This window comes from Spinacia oleracea, chromosome 5, assembly GCF_020520425.1.
Source record: "Spinacia oleracea cultivar Varoflay chromosome 5, BTI_SOV_V1, whole genome shotgun sequence".
Taxonomy (NCBI): domain Eukaryota; kingdom Viridiplantae; phylum Streptophyta; class Magnoliopsida; order Caryophyllales; family Amaranthaceae; genus Spinacia; species Spinacia oleracea.
Genome location: NC_079491.1, coordinates 1,934,585 through 1,953,042, shown reverse-complemented (window position 1 = coordinate 1,953,042; position 18,458 = coordinate 1,934,585). Strand labels below are relative to the sequence as shown.

The window sequence follows — 18,458 nt, the reverse complement described above, 5'->3', positions numbered from 1 at the left end:
GAAACCTGAAAGGACATGTAAATACTCTTAAATTTTGTCTAGACCTGATCATCATGAGCCCGGCCCGGCCCGACCTAATTGGCATAATTTTTAAGGCGTGGTCAAGCAGGAACCAGCCTGCAATTTGATCAGGTCTAATTTTGTCATACAAACGTCCGAGTACTCAACCTGTGAAGTGTAGAGTAACACTGTAACATAGTTTAAATGATTCTGGAGCTGCTATTATTACTCAAATACAAGTGCGAGAAACATAGCAAGGTTGCCAAGATCATTATTTACAGAAGGGCTATAACATTAGTTATTTTAGGATGGAGAAAATATTCTATCATCATACATGAATACAAACACAAATACAAAAAACCGAACTCTTGAAACAACTACAACCATGGCCAACTGGAAAACGCAGCCATAATAAGCATACATCATTCACTTTAAAGAGAGAAGAAAAGCAGGGAAAGGAGGGGAGGAAACAAAGTTCACTCCACCATAACAAACCTCACTTCTCATCGCTGCTCGATTCACCGCTCTCGTTGAGAAGATTTGCAGCAGAAGATTTTGCATTTTCTACTTTTAGGGTTTCTGTTGATTTGTAAACATCTGGGGTTTCTACCATTGGAACAGGATGAGGTTCCTTCTGCAATTCCTCAGAAGATTTTGCATTTTCTACTTTTTGGGTTTCTGTTGATTTGTTCATATCTGGGGTTTCTACCATTGGAGGGGGTTGTTGTGCATCAACAGAATGAGATTCCTCGGGTTGTTGCGTGGTGTTGGGTTTTCTTGAAACTTGCATTTCCTCAAATTTTGAAAGGACATGCTGAAGCTCATCATTTAGGTTTAGAGCTTCAAAGAGCAAGCTTTCATCATCATTTGTGCTTTGAACTATCCTTTGCAGAACAGGCTGTGACTCCTTGCACTTGTCCAACATGTTAATTGTCAGATCATCCTGCAATAGTACAAACAAATTCCACTTTCACTGAACCAATCAATGGACAAATACTTACCAGAAAACATGGTGAACGACGCATAAATTTTCAACTGGCTAAGAATAAAGAAAGTTCTTCATGTATGGACTGAAATAAACAGACTGATAAATGCAAGGAGTAGGAAAATCTGGCACTTGATTAATAAGAGTCTTAAAAAACTATCAGAAAATGTACCACATTAATAGAAGTCTTCAGGTTTTGCAAACAACAGATAATGTACTCCCGTAATATAGCTTTTTCCCCATGTTTTCGGATGTTCTAATGTCATGACCTTTGATTCATGACATTAGATACTATCATACTACTAGCAAAATTCCCGTAAGTCAGTTTTGGTTATTTAAAAAACTATGCATGTCAATACTACACCTAACGCCATCCTGAGATGAAGATGCTTCAATGACAAATGGCAAATTGGTCGGGGTGCTGCAAACTATATACTTCCTCTGTTCTTATTTAGTTGAGACGTTTCTTTAGTTATATTTGTTAATGCACATCTTTGATCATTTATATCTTCAATTATGTAAAAGAGAAGATCATACAAAGTTAGATATTTAGAAAATATTTATCGAGATGAATCTAACAAGATCACACATGATTATATTTACCTTACACATAAAGCAATTGTATGAGTAGGGTTTAAGTCAAAATATGTCGATTAAACAAGAACAAAGGAAGTATGCTTATGGAACAGCAAAAAATAAAAAGCAAACTACTGGTATATACGTAAGAGTATAAGACACTCTTTGGTCCAATAATATTTATAAATCCGCAGTGTTCAACAGCTGAGTCCTAAATATTTTATTGAACAGTTAAACAGCAATACCCAGACCTTTAAAAGGAAATTTACCTCAATGACTTCGGGCTCTGCTTCAGAGTTCAACAAGCTGGATAGCACTTCAAGGCTATTCTTGGTAATTTCTAGAAACTCTTTCTTTTGTTCAACACTGAGACTGCCATAATTGTAAGGCGGCATAGCATCAGATGCATCATTTGACTCTGAGCCAGGAATTGGATAGCTTTCAGGTGGCGAGACTGCATGCTCGTCAATTAATGATTCCAAAGAATAATGCACGGGTAGAAATCCTCCATCTTCGACCTGAGAAGACATACTCCTCCTTTGCAAGTTCTGTCAATTTGATTTGATGAAGAAGCAAAAGAGCAACACCAGAGATATTAGCATATCGTTTAAGACCAATATAAACTTTGATAGGATGACATCAAATATGATACCGTTTTTCACAATTCCATTATTTAAGGTGTACTAAGTACAACCAGTGCTATTATGTTACCTAATTACTTCCCAAATGAGCATTAGCATATATAAAGCTTGTCAAGGATAGCTGGACGCATTGGAGTGTGACGACAAATAATCAAATATGATGAAAGTTACCAATCCAGCATCACACAAAAGGAAATGGTATAATTTCAATCTCCAACAAAATTAAAATCGTATGAATTATTTGAACAAATCTCAGATGTCGAAAAAATCACCTATCAATACTTAATGACAGTGGCGGTGCCAGTAGGGGTTCAGTGGGTTCAACTGAACCCCTACTGGACTTTGTAATAAATACTATTGCGTGCAGCAATAATGATGATGAGCAGATATGGCGCAGTGGTCAGATCTCCCGACTGATACCAAGTAGACGGGGGTTCGAATCTAGCCACTGCCCACTTGCTTCCCTTTTTTCGGTAGTTATTATTCTATGCTTTTCTATTTTATTTTGTCATTTGTTTCTCTATTTTTTATAGTTATTGTTCTTTTGTTAAAAAAAAACTCAGTATTTTAGGGGGCTTTATTTATTTTTACTTTTTTTGAAAAACATGATCAATTAACTGTTTTTTTCAAAAAAAAAATAAAAAATTCGAACCCTTAACGGAAAATTCCTGGCACCGCCACTGCTTAATGATTAACAGTCTTTCTAACAAGTCCACAGGCACTTGGTATTGTTGTTAAGCATCATCCATCCACAATCTATTTTTAGCGGCCAAAAAGAAGGGAATGATGAACCCAAAAGAAAAGTTATTTAATGCTTCGTATCTTTCTTTGTTACCTATAAATTTAATTCCCTGAAATAGATTATGAACGAGGCTAATTAGAAAAACCGAATGACTAATTACTAGACTTCCAAGATGTGCTATAATTTTAATTTTAATGGTGTAGCAAGCTGGCAACAATGCTTTGAAGAGATAAGATCAACATTATTTATAATTCAACTACAATCTCCAACATAATTAAAATCATTGGAATAATTTGAATAACCCAGATTCCATAAATAACATAAAGGCGCAAATGAATTTGAGGAAAAATAAGGAAGATGCCCTAATTTATCCTAAAACACACACATCCATTAAACATTGAATTCATACATAGCAAAATATGAACAAATCATGCCAAGTATTAAAGCATTTCACCCAAATATTAACAAACTCATCAACAGCCAACATTCCGGCTCGAAATCATTCAAAATTACCTCATAAGTTTGGCGAAAAACTGGCAAATAACTCAACTCCTCGGTCTCGCCCCAAGCCCTAATCAACTCCATAGCTCTAACTTGACATTCGCGATCAGCCTGAGGATTCTCAATGAGCTTAGCCACCATATCTTCCACCACTTTCTCCGACGCAATCTCCGAGAATACCTTCTCGCAATTCATCGCACAAGCTTCTAGAAGCTCCAATGCCAACCTCAACGTCTTCGCATCGCCGTTTCCGCTATTGTTAATCTTCTTCTTAATCGCCTTCATAATCTCAGCGCCGTTCAGCTCCTCGGCGTTAAGTAACGAGCAAATTCTCAAATTAAGGCCCCAATCGGGCGATTCAAGCGTCGGGGAAGTGGATTGATCAACGATTCGTGATTCAGGAGTTGGAGTTTGAAGAAGGTCCTTCATTTCCTTCACTTTTAGGGATATTGTTCTTCCCATTTGTGTTCCCCCTGCTTTCAGGCGTTCTCCAATGGAGGCTAGCGTTGATTTGTCCATTGTTTTGGGGGTTTTAGGGTTAGCGATTTTGGGATTGGGGATTTTGATTGATGAACTTTTTTGAATTTTTGTTGAAGAAGAGGAGAGAGAAAGAAGTCGAAGAGAGGAGGGGGAAATGAGAAATTTGGGGGAATGTTTAGATTTTGTCCGAGTCAAACAGAAAATAAAAGTAAGTGTGATTAAGGAGAGAGATACGCGTGGAAGGTGGTAATTAATCAATTTTTTTATTTTATTTTTTTATATTTTTGGTCAGTAACAAAATTAGTTATCGTCTCGAGCGATGCTTCAGATCATTCAAGTTTATTATTTTGATGACCTCCTCATATATCTTGTTAATTTTATCGTTATGTCGCCCAAATAATCCATTACTTAAAATCTCCAAATTACATTTGTAACTACCATGAAAATGACCAGGTTATAGTAAAATTAATTCATTTATAAAAAGTCATTCATCTATAATAAAAATCAAATTTAATTTATACATAATAATTGAACTAAAATGAGGTATTTGTTGATCAAAACTACAACCGTTGAGAAGATTTTGCACTATATATAAGAATACACTCTACACCTTCTTTCCCGTCGTAATCCCCCCCCCCCCCCGGTTATCCCAATCAACGGCATTGATGGTAGTGGAAGGGTGTTTTGTTTGAAAAGAGCTAGTGATGTTGAAGGTGGGAGACCTTGATGCTAAATTCAAGGGGATCTTATATTAATATTTTCTTCACATGTCATATTAACATTCCGCTAATGGCCCTGTTTGGCAATTGGCTGTTGGTTGTTGGCTGTTTTACTTGGCTGGTTTGACTGGTTGTTCAAGTAGGCTGCTTTTGTTGGCTGTTTGACTATGGATTGGTTTCAAATATGTTTGGAAAAATCAGTTGTTGGCTGTTGGTTGTAGCTATGTAAAATGACATTTAAGGACATTTAATGTCTTTTATTCATTTTTCAATACATACTTTGTATTATGTACGGAGTAAAACGAAATTACAAATAAATAAAATATTAATTAAAAATAAATTACTTTATGAAATAGTATTAATAAACGAGCTTTTCACAAACAGACCTTGATAAACGATCCACAACGAATTTAAACGAACATATCAATAAACGTAATATTGTTTTGAATTTTTTAAAAATAACCATTTCAAATAAGTTTTTTGCAATTATACTTACTAATACTAGTTTATACTCTCATAAAATAAAATATTCTGAAAATTGAAGTCTAACAAAATAATTACAACTTAGTTCTAACTAAAAGATCTAGCTTGAACGAGCTTATAAACGAACACGGTCGAGCTTATAAACGAATATGAACGAGTTGTTCGCATCCTAAATGAGCCGAAGACCAAGTTGTCGAGCTAGTATCATTTATTAAACGAGCTTCAAAATTTTATTTGAACGGTTTGACCGAGCTTGTTCACGAGTTGTTCACGGATGAATCAGCCCTTTGACATCTCCACCGAACATAACTAATAATATAATCTCTTTAGCATTTCAGTATTTCACGGTAATTTAAGAAGAGGGAAATTAGGTGATTTTTTTCACTACAATTAAAATTATTAATTAAGATCGTCAACGATTTCGTGATTGTTTAATTTCTCTTTCAAAAACTTTAACTTCTCATACTATCTTAATATGAAATATTTCCCATTCAAGTTCATATAAATTAACAATGATCAATGGCCTTGTTTGGCAAATGGAGTTTAGTCGTTTACTTCTTGCATTAGCGATTAGCAGATTATCTTTTTGTTTAGCAAATTTGACTACGAATTTAACTAGTAGTTACATAAATGTGTTTGGTAACACTCAGGGTGCGTTCTGTTCACCTTAAAAAAAATAAGTTTTAGTTCCAATAAGTTCAGATAAGTTCAGATAAGTTTCAATAAGTTCCAATAAGTTTCAATAAGTTACAATAAGTTCAGGTAAGTTCCAATAAGTTCAGATAAGTTCCAATAAGTTCCAATAAGATTCAACAACAACAACATCAACAATAATAATAATAATAATAATAATAATAATAATAATAATAATAAAAATAATAACAAAAATAATAAATAATAATAATAATAATAATAATAAATAATAATTATAATAAAATAATAATTATAATAATAATAAATAATAAATAATAAATAATAATAATTAATAATTAAATAATTATTCTTATATTATTATTCTTATTCTTCTTCTTCTTAATATTATTATTATTCTTATTATTATCATTCTTATTATTATTATTAGTGAAATATTACTATTATGATTATAAATAACCCGACACGATATTAACCATAACCGATAAGAACCCAAATTCGGCGAAAATTGAGCCATTACATTCGAACCCGATTTACCCGATCTGACATGAAGATGACCGATATGATTCTCAAATCCGTTTAAACCCAACCCCTTTTCAACTCGTTCCCGTTTAAACCCGTACCCGTTAATACCCGAAACCGTTTCAACCCGTTCCCGTTTAATCCAGGATCTATGACAACCCGAACTCGTTTCAACCCATGCATACCCGTTAAATCCTAAACCCGTTAAAATCCGAACCCGTTTCAACCCGTACCCATAAAAATCCGAACATGTTAAAATCCGAACCCGTTTCAACCTGTACGGTCGTACCCGTAAAAATCTGAAAACGTTATTTATTATTATTAATTAATTTTTTTTATATATATTATTAATTTTTATATATATTATTAATTATTAATTATTTTTTTTATTTTTATTATTATTGTTATTATTGTTTATTATTTATTTTCATTTTTTATTGTTCCTTCTCGGAATTAGTTTGCAGACACCTTCAAAAGAGACCTTCTACGACTTTTATTTTTCGATTTTAGGAACAGTGGCGTACGCCCTCCTTCTGCTATAACCGCGAGGATGCGATAGAAATAAATCTCTTAAAATAATTTACGTACAATTTCTAGTCAAATTTAATTTTCTAATATAATTAGGACCAATATTGTAACAGACTAATATTTGATCAATGAATCTAACATAAACTTGGATCGTTAAAAAGAATTAGGAAAACACAAATTCTTATTTACAAGGGGTGTACAATAAATATTGTACACCGAAGTAAAAGTTAACTCAAAATGCTTAAAAGTTAAACTTATATATGTAAAAATTATCTATTTTTTAGTGATAATTTTTTAAATTTTAGTAAAACTTATTTCTTCAAAATGACTAATAATGTATATAATTATTCATTTAACCCTTTAAAATATTTATCTATCAACTTTTTTATTACTAATATAAAAGTTAATAAAAACTAGGTTAAAATTACAAAAAAATTGGATAAAAATTATGTTGGTGTACAATAAATTTATTGTACAACTTGTGCGCACAAGATCTTTTGTTAAAAAAATGAAAGGGAAGTTGGAAAAGAGTCAAACAACCTCATAGGCGGGAGAGCTCCACCTCCCTCCACTCCTCTTCGTCGCTCTTGCCGTCTGCTCTCTCTCTTCCTTGCGTCTACTGCGGCGGTGAAGTAGTTAGCGAAACCCCAGAAAAGGGTTTCTCTTCTTGCAATCTTAGGTATTCTACTGCAATTTCCAACCCCTTCCCCCAATTTAGCTCCAATTTATTCAACCTAATTGCACCCTAGAATTCAAATGATTAGGTTCTCCAAACAATTGATTTGGAATTCAATTTCATCATTTCAATTTCCAGATTTAATAGATTTTAAAATCAAATTCATACCTGATTGCATGTGATTACTTCATTGTTCGTGCAATTATCTAGTGTTATTAGATGCCCTAGCTTGCAATTTTATGTGGTATTTGAAAAGTATTCAAGGGGCCTTTCTATTTTCAGGTCGAATAACAATATGCTGTCTGGAATTAAGTTGATTTCTCGGGATCAAGTTGATAGGGTAAGGCACTTGTACTTGCTCTGTTAATATCTTTCTAATGGTGAACTTTGAGTGTAGTTGTTGATTTTTACGCTGGTGAAACACATTCCCTGTTGCCGCAGGGAAATATCGAGGAATCGAGTGGCAAGAAAGATAGGGGGAAGAAGAAGGGTTCCAAATATAGTACTTCAGATGATGAAGAACATGAGAAAATTAGGAAAGGGTCTAAGAAAAAGAAGTGGTACTCTTCTGATGAGTATTCGGCTTCATCTTCAGCGGATGATGTGAGTGATAATAGCTTGGGAGGTGACAGGAAGAAGCACAAGAGTCGTAAGCTGAAGGTTAAGAAGAAGTCGAAAAGAAGCAAACGGAAGTATTCTTCCGAAGATGATTCTTTATCTGGCTCTGAGAGTGGAGAGGATGATGGTATAGGAAGAAGGAAGCGTAGGAGTAAGGGTAAAGAGAAAGATTCTGGTACATATTTATGTTACTTTTGATTGCTTATTGGTAGAGACTTGTGGTTTTTCATACCTGATTATTGAAAAATGGTTAACTAATAACTTTTTAATTGTATTGAACACAGATGGTGCTGGAGGCCCTAGCTCTAAGGATAAAATTGATATCGTGAGAAAGGAAATGGGGTTGGACTGGATGACTAGACCAGCTGAAAAAACAGGCAAAAGTGCTCAGCCACTGTATAAGGAGCAGCCAGTCGAGTCCGGTAGTGAAGAGGTAGGCTAGACTAAACCTTGACTTTCTCACGAGTCATAATTGCTGAATTTAGAGATCAACACTGAAACCAGTTGCTTCAAAATATTTAATGACCAAGGGCCTTGTTATTTGTCTGAAGTTGGTTTATTGATTGTCTGCATAGTTTTGGTGGCCTTGGTTTCAAGCAGTTATTGTCAAATTAGTTTTTCTCATATTGATGAAGAAATTTATTTGTGTGCGAAACAAGTTACCATTACAAACATTATCGTAGGCAATGATGCGAGTAGCTTTGTGTACTTCATCATTTACAAAAACCATCTTTTACTTGAAAACAAGCCATTCAAGGTAGTGAATCTATATTCTATGGAGTTTCCTAAGGTCATTAATGACCTTTTACTTCCCCTTATGAATAGTCTTTAACGCCCCTGTTAATTGTAAAATATAGTGAGTGTTTAATTGCAAAATGCCCCGAAAAGGAGATTACTTAAGGAAGGTGAAAACGGTAAAACAAGGAACTGCAAATAAGGAAGATGCAGTTATATAAAGAAAATGACAAATACCTCATCAGACAGGTAGCGGAAGCAGAACATATTAAAGGAAAATATCTTAAATCAAGGGCTACATAGTTATGTGAAATCAACGAAAGGGTGAACATTTCATTTGATAGAGTCTCCATCCCAAATTGTACGCATATGACAAAATTAAAATCTGTTCAAGAATAATTAAAACATTCTTACTTCCCAATCACACCCCAAAAATTCTCTAATCAAAATTATTGCTAAATATTAACTGATCAATCACACAATATCAAGCAAAAGTCATAATTTTTTCTTATGATGAACTTTGTGAACAATGTTTCTTACATGTTTATTATATACATTAATACTTTCCCACGCATCGCTTGCATATAAGAATAAGACTAGTGGACAATAAGTCAATAAGGGGTTGACATTTTAATTGGGGGTGTGGAAGGTGTGGACCTGTGGTGTGCTTAGTTTTAAAAAGCGCGCTTTTTTGCGCTTAAAGCTCGGAAGCTCAGAAGCTAAGCCGAAGCCTAGCGACATACAAGAAGCGCGCGCTTTTTTGCGCTTAAAGCTCGGAAGCTCAGAAGCTAAGCCGAAGCCTAGCGACATACAAGAAGCGCGCGCTTCCTAGCGCTTTTGCGCTTCTTGTAGTCTGGGCACATCAGACCCTTCTTTTTTATAAAAATTAAAGCCACGTGACTCTAATCTTCTTTCTAAAGTATCACATGATTTCTTTTTTTTTTGAAAAGAGAATATTTGGGATGTTTTTGAAAACCCTAGTGCAATTTTCTCCCGTAGCCGGATTTCTCTAGCCTTCTCACCGGATTTCTCCCGTCGGATTCTGAATTTTTCTTTCATCGTTTTGATTTCTCTTTTTTTTTTCATCTTTTCTTTCCATATTTTTTGAACTTGTGAAATTTTATTATTTCTTTCCGGGTGCGCTTCGCCTACGAAAAGCGTGCGCTTTCGATTTGCGCTTTGCGCTTAAGCTCCAGGGCCCTTTTGCGCTTCAGTGTGCTTCACGCTTTTTAAAACTAAGGTGGTGTGTTGACAGTTTTAATGCAGTTTATGATCACATTTATTCTAAAATTATATTGTTTGAGAGTTTGAGTTTTACAGATTCAGACTTGTGTACCCAATTACCCTCCATTGCCTTTTTGTGGTGTGACTGCCATTTTCCCCTATTCTTATCTATTGACATAATTTATTCAAAAAGGTTTGTGAACCTTGTGTAATGAGTGGACATGCCATATAGTTTTGGAGCCTGCTTCTGAGCTTCATGCTACCTTTAAGTTTGCCAAATTTCATTGCTAATTAGAGTTCTACATGCTTATCAATATCTATATGTTAAAGTACGATGAAGCATAATTTTTGGAGAACTCATTTATCTTGTTTTTAATCAGAAGGAAATAGTAAACCGCAAAGAACTGAATCCTTATCTGAGGGACAGTGGAAGTGGCTATCCTGAAGATGCAGATCAAACAAAGGCTAAAAGCGATCAACTTTTGGCATCTTCTTTAGTGGGGGACGGTGGAGCAAGCTGGAGAATGAAGGCTTTGAAGCGTGCACAAGAGCAAGCAACACGCGAGGGAACACATGTTAAAGAAGTATGTTGCACGTTCGTAAGCTCTGAAGGGCATGTTTATAGTTATGCCAGAATTTTTCTGAAATTTTGAACTAAAGGAAACTTGATATTTTCAGGTTGTTAAAGAAAGGTGGGGATCTCTAGGTACTCTTGCGGTGTCTGTGGCATCTCGTAGTGCCGCTGCTCCCCGTGCTCATTTGCACGCCATAAAATCCCGGAAGATAGGAGCAGGCGGGGAAGCTAAATCAGATTTAACTAGTGAAAGTAAAAGGGATCCTGAAAAGGTGAGCTACTGAGCTATCAATCTTCAGTCAACATACATCACTGACTAACTCTTTTCCTAGTCTCTGATGTTGAATATGAATTTCTTTATTTTCCTGTAAGCTATATTACACCGCTTGTCAGTTCACTTCAAAATGGTCTAGATTAAGACGATCTTCAGTGCTTCCATTAATGCAATGTACTTGTTGGTTTGTTACCTACTAGTCTACTTCGTTCTTGTTGGATTCTAACAGAGCAGTAGCATTCTTTAGAATTAAAGGTTATGGGATGGCCAATGTACCTTGAGGAGTATGGGTGGACATTTGAGGGTCGGGTTTAATAAAATAGTTCCATGCTTATGCTGAAATTAGTGAAATTCATATATTTTTACATCCTAATATTGCAAAGATGATTCTACAGGATACTGGACGTGAAAATATGAGGGATACTTCTGTCCGCCGTCCTGAAATGAAAGCACCTAAAGTTCACGATTCGTTATCCTGGGGAGGAAGAAAAGGTCATAAAATGAGAAGTGAAGATGCTGCCTTGATCTCAAATGCACTTTCTAGCATAAACAACTTTTCTAATGATGGAAACTTCATGAGTGAATTTGTAAATCAGCACAAAAAACCTGGATATGGCTCTCAGGATGTCTCAAGTTCAAAATCTGATGCTATTCGGGAGGGAGATTCTGATTCAGTTATAAAGAAATCTAGCGAGGAAAAGCAGCCTCTGAGTGCTAATCAACTCGCTGCGAAAGCCATGCAGCTAAGACTAAAAGGCAAGCATGAGGAAGCTGATAAACTCCTGGTGAGATTCTTTGACATTGCTACGTTATGACTTAGTGCTGCATTAACCCCCCCCCCCCCCCCCCCCCCCCCCCCCTTCCCCTTCCCCTCTCCCCCCGCAAAAAAATGAAAAAAGGAAATGTAAACAATGATGATTTAGGGTATTTGGCAAGTTGTTAAGCCTTTTATCCTTGATATAAAGAGTTTAGGAATCATGACCTGATATGTCAGTGGAGCTGATGCAATATATAATTTGGAATTGGGATAGGCTGAGTTTCAAGATGATGATACAAATATACAATGAGGTTGATGAGTATCTTGCTCTATTTTGCCGCTCAAAATTTTCTTTGATGTGACCATGTCAAGCCTGGAGAAAAGTTTGGGAAAATCAAGTAGATCTGATTTAAAGGTGTCTAGGCCAAGGGCCTTAGCAGTATAAAACATTGAACGTATTTTTCTTCTCATGTAGAACAATGATTTTGCTTTTGACAGACTTGTATTCGAAAGTTAAGTTGACGTGTCTTTGCTTCATAATCCCCCCCCCCCCTTCCCTCGATAATTCTATTCCTGGAAGCCATGCTTTGTAAGCCAAAGAGTTTTGCGTGAAGAGTTAAAGGTGTTGCTTAACTAAATGCAGTTACTTTTCTTTTTTTGTTTTACCAGAAAGAAGCTGGAAACAATACAGTGGATCACAGTGCAGGGGAGAGATTAGTAAAACTAAGAAACGATGTCAGTTCGAGCAGGTACCGTACATAGTTTCCCTTCCTTTCTCTAGTTCTTACTTGAATTCCATAGTTGCCTTTGAAAACCTTTTGAAATTGTCAGGATGTTGGAAGTCTGCCATCATTATAAGTAGATATCTGATTCTTATTGCTTATAGAGTACATTTATTATTATCATCAGATATGCTGCTCAAGAAAAACAGTTGCAGCAGAAGGGAAAAGAAGATGATGGTGATAGACATTTGGCTCAGACGATAACGAAGAATAAGAAATATAGTATGTCTACTCAGGCTGATGATGAATATGATTATGATGGGGCACCGACCAAAAAGGGCAGGAGAAAAGGTGGAGACCATGAGAACAGATCACATTCTATGCAAAATGTGGGAAAGCGAATTGTTACTCAACAGGAGCGATGCTTATGCTGTTTTGAGAATCCAAAGAGGCCTAAGCATCTTGTTGTAGCTATAGCGAATTTTACATACCTAATGCTACCACAATTCCAGCCAGTTGCCCCTGGCCATTGTTGCATATTAACATTGCAGGTATTTTCTGTTTCTCTATAAGTTGACCTTGTTTTTAGCTTTCTGCTATTTGCTTAGAAGTGGATTCATTTCTTTTTCCTTCTAGTTTAAGAAATTCATATGCTATTGCCAAATATAATGGCTTCATACATCACAATGGGTTATACCAAATATATATATATATATATATATATATATATATATATATATATATATATATATATATATATATATATATATATATATATATATATATAATCATTAATCTGTTTGTTTTTGGTCTTTAAATTCTAACTATCTGATCACGTTTATCTCAACAGCATGAGTTGGCCACAAGAATGGTAGATGAAAATGTTTGGGAAGAAATCCGCAACTTCAAGAAGTGCCTCATTATGATGGCTGCTAAGCAAGACAAAGAAATGATCTTTTTGGAAACAGTGCTTTGGTTGGCACAGCAGCGCCGCCATTGCTTAATCGAATGCATTCCTTTGCCCAAAGACATTGCAAAAGAAGCACCTCTTTATTTTAAAAAGGTTCGTTTTCATCTCAGTATTATATACTTAAAATTTGAATTCTAGAGGTGACAACTCAATATGTCCCTCTGAATTGATGCCTGACTGACAATGGGGCATACGTGATAATCTTCTATTTTCTTTATCTCCCCTTGTTTGTTTTTGATGGTGAGTTGTGTTAATTTGCTGAGTTGGTGGTGCTGGTAAAGGATAATGGGTCTTGAATTGTTTGGGATGGCTGGTATGATATCTGAATGTATAGTCAGTGGGGGGTTGTTTCACCAAAAATGTCCTTCATCTCATTTATTTATGGTTTTCTTCAAATTAGTTCTAAACTTGCTGAATAGTACATTGATGTGGTGACGTGTCCGCATATTTACATCAATCCTAAGGAACCTTTTTCTGCATGCAGAATTGAGTGTGATTCATGTTTAGTACGGAGTATGGTCCACTCCTAAATCTTCTTTTATAGAAGTACTTCTTAGTACTAGAACTGTGCGTTGCGTGGTAGTTAAAAATTTCTCATAGAAGTTTTATTTCAACTCCAAATTCAAACGACAAATAATGAAATTTCTCTGTTTACTGTATTTGACTTGCAAGAATGCAAGCTGCCCAACTTTCTTTCAGTATCATAAAATATGTTTGCTTTTGGCACTGCCCCAGAGCCCAGCTGCTTATGAGAGGCAAAGAAAAACAGTGCTTCCCTGTCTAAACTGAGCAAGCCTACTTAGGAAATTGACCTTAACCCTTCACCAAAGATGTGTGACTTGACTTCCTTATTTTACAGTGATGTAGATAATTCAATGAATATCAAGTATAGTTGGTTATTCTAGGTGCAAAATAGCAGAAACATTATTACATACTTGTTCAGCAACGCCATGCAATGTACTTCCACCTCTTTCTCGTGGTTTTGAGGAATGTTTTCTTCTTCTTTTGTAGGCAATTGACGAGGCAGAAGACGAGTGGAGTCAGCACAATGCAAAGAAATTAATTGATACGAGTAAGAAAGGGCTGCGTGCTTCAATCCCCAAGGACTTCCCCTACTTCCATGTAGAATTTGGACTTGACAAGGGATTTGTACATGTAATTGACGACGAAACACAATTCAAAACTAGTTTTGGTCTCAACGTGATTAGGGGCATGCTACAGTCCCAGGATGAAAATATGTATCGTCGTCGTCAGAACGAGTCGGTCGATGCTCAAAAAGAAGCCGTCTCTGCATTTGCTGGAGATTGGAAGCCATTCGACTGGACCAAACAACTAGACTGAGTTGGGAATTCAGGATACGTAGTATTGTTGTAGATTTCGAGGAAAACTGTACATACTAGAATTTTTTGACTCATTCACTAGATAAAATTGCCATCTTTCATGAATCTTGTAGTTTGTATTCTCAATTTTTTTTATTGAATACAAGCGCCTTTATTCTCAAATTTTTTTTATTGAATACAAGCGCCTTTAAAATGGCGGGATTTGCTCCACTGAGAGAGACTTCATCACCAGGCATAGAAATTTCTGAAGAATGGTCAGTTGTTGCAGACACCATATCAAAAAGTTTCACATCACTAGCTCCTGTTGTCTTCATATGCGGCGCTAAAAACAGTGGCAAGACCACTTTCTCTCGTTACCTACTCAACACTTTCCTTCCCAGGTTAGCTTTCTCCCTACCTTGTCATTTGACCAATATTTTCACGTGACTAGCCATAAGTTTCCCTTTCCCCTCTTCAGTTTATGTGGAATTTTTGTGAAGTTGATATTTCGTACACCTCTGGTTTGAATTGGGTATATGGAAGGGTAATATTGGGAGTGCAGCATAACAAGTCTAGCTTGGAGAGAAAGCAAGTGAGTCATCTCTGTAAATAAAAGAGATCATGTGAGGGAAAACATGAAGAATCCCTATAGAGAGTCTCAGTTGTTTTAGTTGTATTTGGGAGATAATCAAGCCCCTCGAAAGCTTAAATGTCATTTACATTTTCTGTAATTCTCATATTATCAATCAAATTCATCTTCTTCTTCCATTGATTTCTGCTCAAAATTCCAGTTCATTTCAACCTTTTCTGTTTTACTCAGTGATTTCTCTGCTAAATTGCCAGTTTTGCTACAAAGTATCATTCGTTTCGGTTTAAACTTAAATGCTTTGTTGCCTTGTTGGTAAGGCTAAATATAAAAATTTAAAGACCTTTTTTTTATGACAAGCTTTTCAGGGCTTAATTTCACTAAATATTGATGCTATTGTTTTTTATAGTTCAATTTTATTGCTGATTGATTTGGTCGATCAAATTGTTAAATGAATTTGTTTTTTTATCTGTTGTTCTTCCTGCAGAATCAGTTCTCCTTGAGGATTTATTTTATTATTTAAAAAAAAAAAGATTTGTTTGTCTCCCCTTGGACTTAAGAATGCTTACTGATAAAAGCAGACAATTGTTCCTTCACATAGTTTGTAGTTTAAACAAGGTACTCTGTTATGTTTGCTGGTGAACTAAATGAACCACTTTTTAAGTACTTCCTCCGTTCCGCAATAGATGCATCGTTTCTCTTTTGGACACTATTCATTAACTAACTTTGACAATTATTCTTTCACATTATGTAAAAACAAACATAGTCAAGTGAGATCTTGTTAAATTCGTATCAATGTGAGGATTCTAAATATCAATTTTTTATAATTTTTACTTACACGCAATTAGAGATATTAATATTCAAAGAAGCATGTTGAGATATGTGAAAAAAGAAATGATGCATCTATTGCGAAACGGAGGAAGTAGGTGTCTGTTTGGCCTTCTCGGTAGACTTTTGGAACAACTAGTAGTTATGGACTTACTTCTGCAATGAAAGTCTATTATGCAGATGTGTGATGATAATGGGAACTTTTACAAAAAAATTTAACTTATTTTGTATCGAGTGATTTTTCTTCTACATCTGCCAATTTTTTGTATTGAGTGATTAATTCTTGTTGGCAGATACAAAAGAGTAGCTTACTTGGATACAGATATTGGACAGCCAGAGTTCACCCCTCCGGGATGTCTATCACTTACCATCATTGATGAAGCAACTCCAGGTGCTTGACTATGGGATTGTTTTTCTTCTTTTTCATATGTATTTTTAGTAACTTGTAGGTTGAATTTCATCAAAAGACACTTAATTTCTAATAAATTTTGTTTCCTTCCTCCAGACTTAACTATCCCTTGTCTGAAAACTCCTCTAAGGATTCTTACAACCGATGGTAAGTTTCCTGAAATTCTGTTATTTTCTACAATTTCTGTTGTGAAGTTTGGAATGCTTTCACAAAATCTAGTTCTAGGCATCTATCTAACGCTTACAAGTTTGAACTAGATGGCTGATATTATGTGGTTAAAGGAGAAGAAATTGTTGTTAGGTGTTTGTTAACTGAACCTGTATAAGTCATGACATTAATTTGATACCTGGTTCAGTTTAGATTTCTTTTCAATGCAAAAGTCACTAATTTGAAGCCTCTTATATCTTCTTCTTGTTCTGAAGATTACATATTTGCTTTATTAGTTTACTTTTCTGCTTTGCTTCCAATAACTTTAAGAGAATCTAATTTGTTTCTCATGTGTTGATTGAACTGTCTCCCAGTAAACTAATAACCTTACTGTAACAACCTAACTGTATGCTTTTGAACTATTACTACTCTGCTAACACATGATTTCTTATTTGATATCATTCTTTGTGGACCATTTTTATTTGTGTTCTAATTAACTGCTTTATTGATTATTATTGATTGTTTATCATCCTGGATTGTTGTTCATTGATGAACCTATGCCTTAGACCTTTAAATTCTGATTTATTCCTATTTTATTATCGTCGTAGTTTTAATATCAAAACCAACCAAAATCTTGTTCGCAGTAGTCTAGACCTTAGATTTTGTAATAGAAAGAACGCATGTTTCCCTGTGGATTCGATCCCTACTTCCCTTACTATCTTGTTAGTGGACTTAGGTTTATTTTTTATTAGGTGATACGACTTGAGCCTGTCAGTAGAATATATTTAAGAGCCCCTCCGTACGAGAGTCACTCCTAATTAGTCTTTATAAAGAATAGAAAGTAAACTTTGGCTATTACAAGGATCTATATACATATTTCCACTAGTAAGATGTCCCACGTCTGCGATCCAGTACGTCTACTGATGTGTTTGCTTCTCTAAAAATATGTTTGTTCTCCCACATGTCGAAAAAGATGAGAAGATTCTTGATATCGTTAACGATGTTATGTAGTTTTCAAAGAATAGACCAGTTGCCCTTAAATGCATTGATGATAAGCAAATTATCACCCTCTATACGAAGATGCTTGATTTTGAGACGTTTTGATTCTTGAATGCCTTTGTATAAACATATAACTATCTAATTTTTTATTTTCCCTTGAGCAACAAACACGCACAATCTAGGAATTACGTACACAAGTGTTCATGGCAGAAGTGTGTGCTCTTCACAGAGGACTTCAGGAAGCAAAACGCCTCAACATCAAGAATCTAAGTATTGAAGGTGACAATCTAATGGTTATTAACTCAGTCAAAGGAACTTGGAGTATCCCGTGGAAACTTCATAACATCATCAAAGATATCAAGGATACTCTCACTTTTTTCGACAATTGGGAAATAAAGCACATTTACCGAGAAGCTGACCGAACAGCAGACTGGATCGCAAATGTTGGTTACTTAATTAGCAACACAATAGGTATTGAAGTTTGTAATAGTCCCCAGTTACTTTTCATTTTAGACAATGATTACTTAGGAGTAACCCTCGTGCGGAGGGGCTCCTAATGTATTATTTTTCTTATCTTTTCAAAAAAAAAATAAAAAAATCCCGTGCATTAACATGGGTACATTTTACTCATGTTATAAAAAACTCCAAAAATCACACTTGGAAAAGATTTTTATTTATATATATAGAGTATTTGATAACCTAGAGAGGAAATCCACTATAAAAATCAAATAATTACTCCATAATTAAATAATCTAACGAGGAAATAGAGCCACACAATTTAATTTTCTCAAA

The 18,458-nt window shown here is 35.2% G+C and overlaps 3 protein-coding genes across 4 annotated transcripts in view; 2 read left to right on the top strand and 1 right to left on the bottom strand.

Moving 5' to 3' along the window:
- LOC110794842 (uncharacterized) overlaps positions 1-254 on the top strand; it is a 6,436-nt gene extending 6,182 nt beyond the window's left edge. Inside the window, exon 11 of the mRNA XM_056828302.1 lies at positions 200-254. Coding sequence (XP_056684280.1) covers positions 200-254 — 55 coding nt within the window. The remainder of the gene's footprint in view (positions 1-199) is intronic.
- LOC110794843 (TOM1-like protein 2) lies at positions 241-4,107 on the bottom strand. The gene is made up of 3 exons (XM_021999810.2): positions 3,458-4,107; positions 1,831-2,109; positions 241-943 (listed from the first exon to the last, which is right to left on the bottom strand). Exons 1-3 carry the CDS (start codon positions 3,962-3,964, stop codon positions 497-499), a joined length of 1,233 nt encoding a protein of 410 aa, XP_021855502.1. The 5' UTR covers positions 3,965-4,107; the 3' UTR covers positions 241-496.
- Positions 4,108-7,340: 3,233 nt separating this feature from the next.
- On the top strand, positions 7,341-18,345 carry LOC110794330 (uncharacterized). 2 transcript variants are annotated; one of them, XM_056828340.1, is made up of 13 exons: positions 7,341-7,507; positions 7,787-7,844; positions 7,946-8,297; positions 8,407-8,555; positions 10,462-10,665; positions 10,760-10,927; positions 11,325-11,714; positions 12,356-12,435; positions 12,596-12,959; positions 13,259-13,471; positions 14,390-15,098; positions 16,405-16,502; positions 16,617-18,345. In XM_056828340.1, exons 2-11 carry the CDS (start codon positions 7,800-7,802, stop codon positions 14,717-14,719), a joined length of 2,295 nt encoding a protein of 764 aa, XP_056684318.1. In that variant the 5' UTR covers positions 7,341-7,507; positions 7,787-7,799; the 3' UTR covers positions 14,720-15,098; positions 16,405-16,502; positions 16,617-18,345. The 2 variants fall into 2 exon arrangements, with proteins under 2 accessions (XP_056684318.1, XP_056684317.1); XM_056828339.1 differs by having other exon boundaries at positions 7,351-7,507; positions 10,465-10,665.
- The last annotated feature ends 113 nt before the right edge of the window (positions 18,346-18,458 follow it).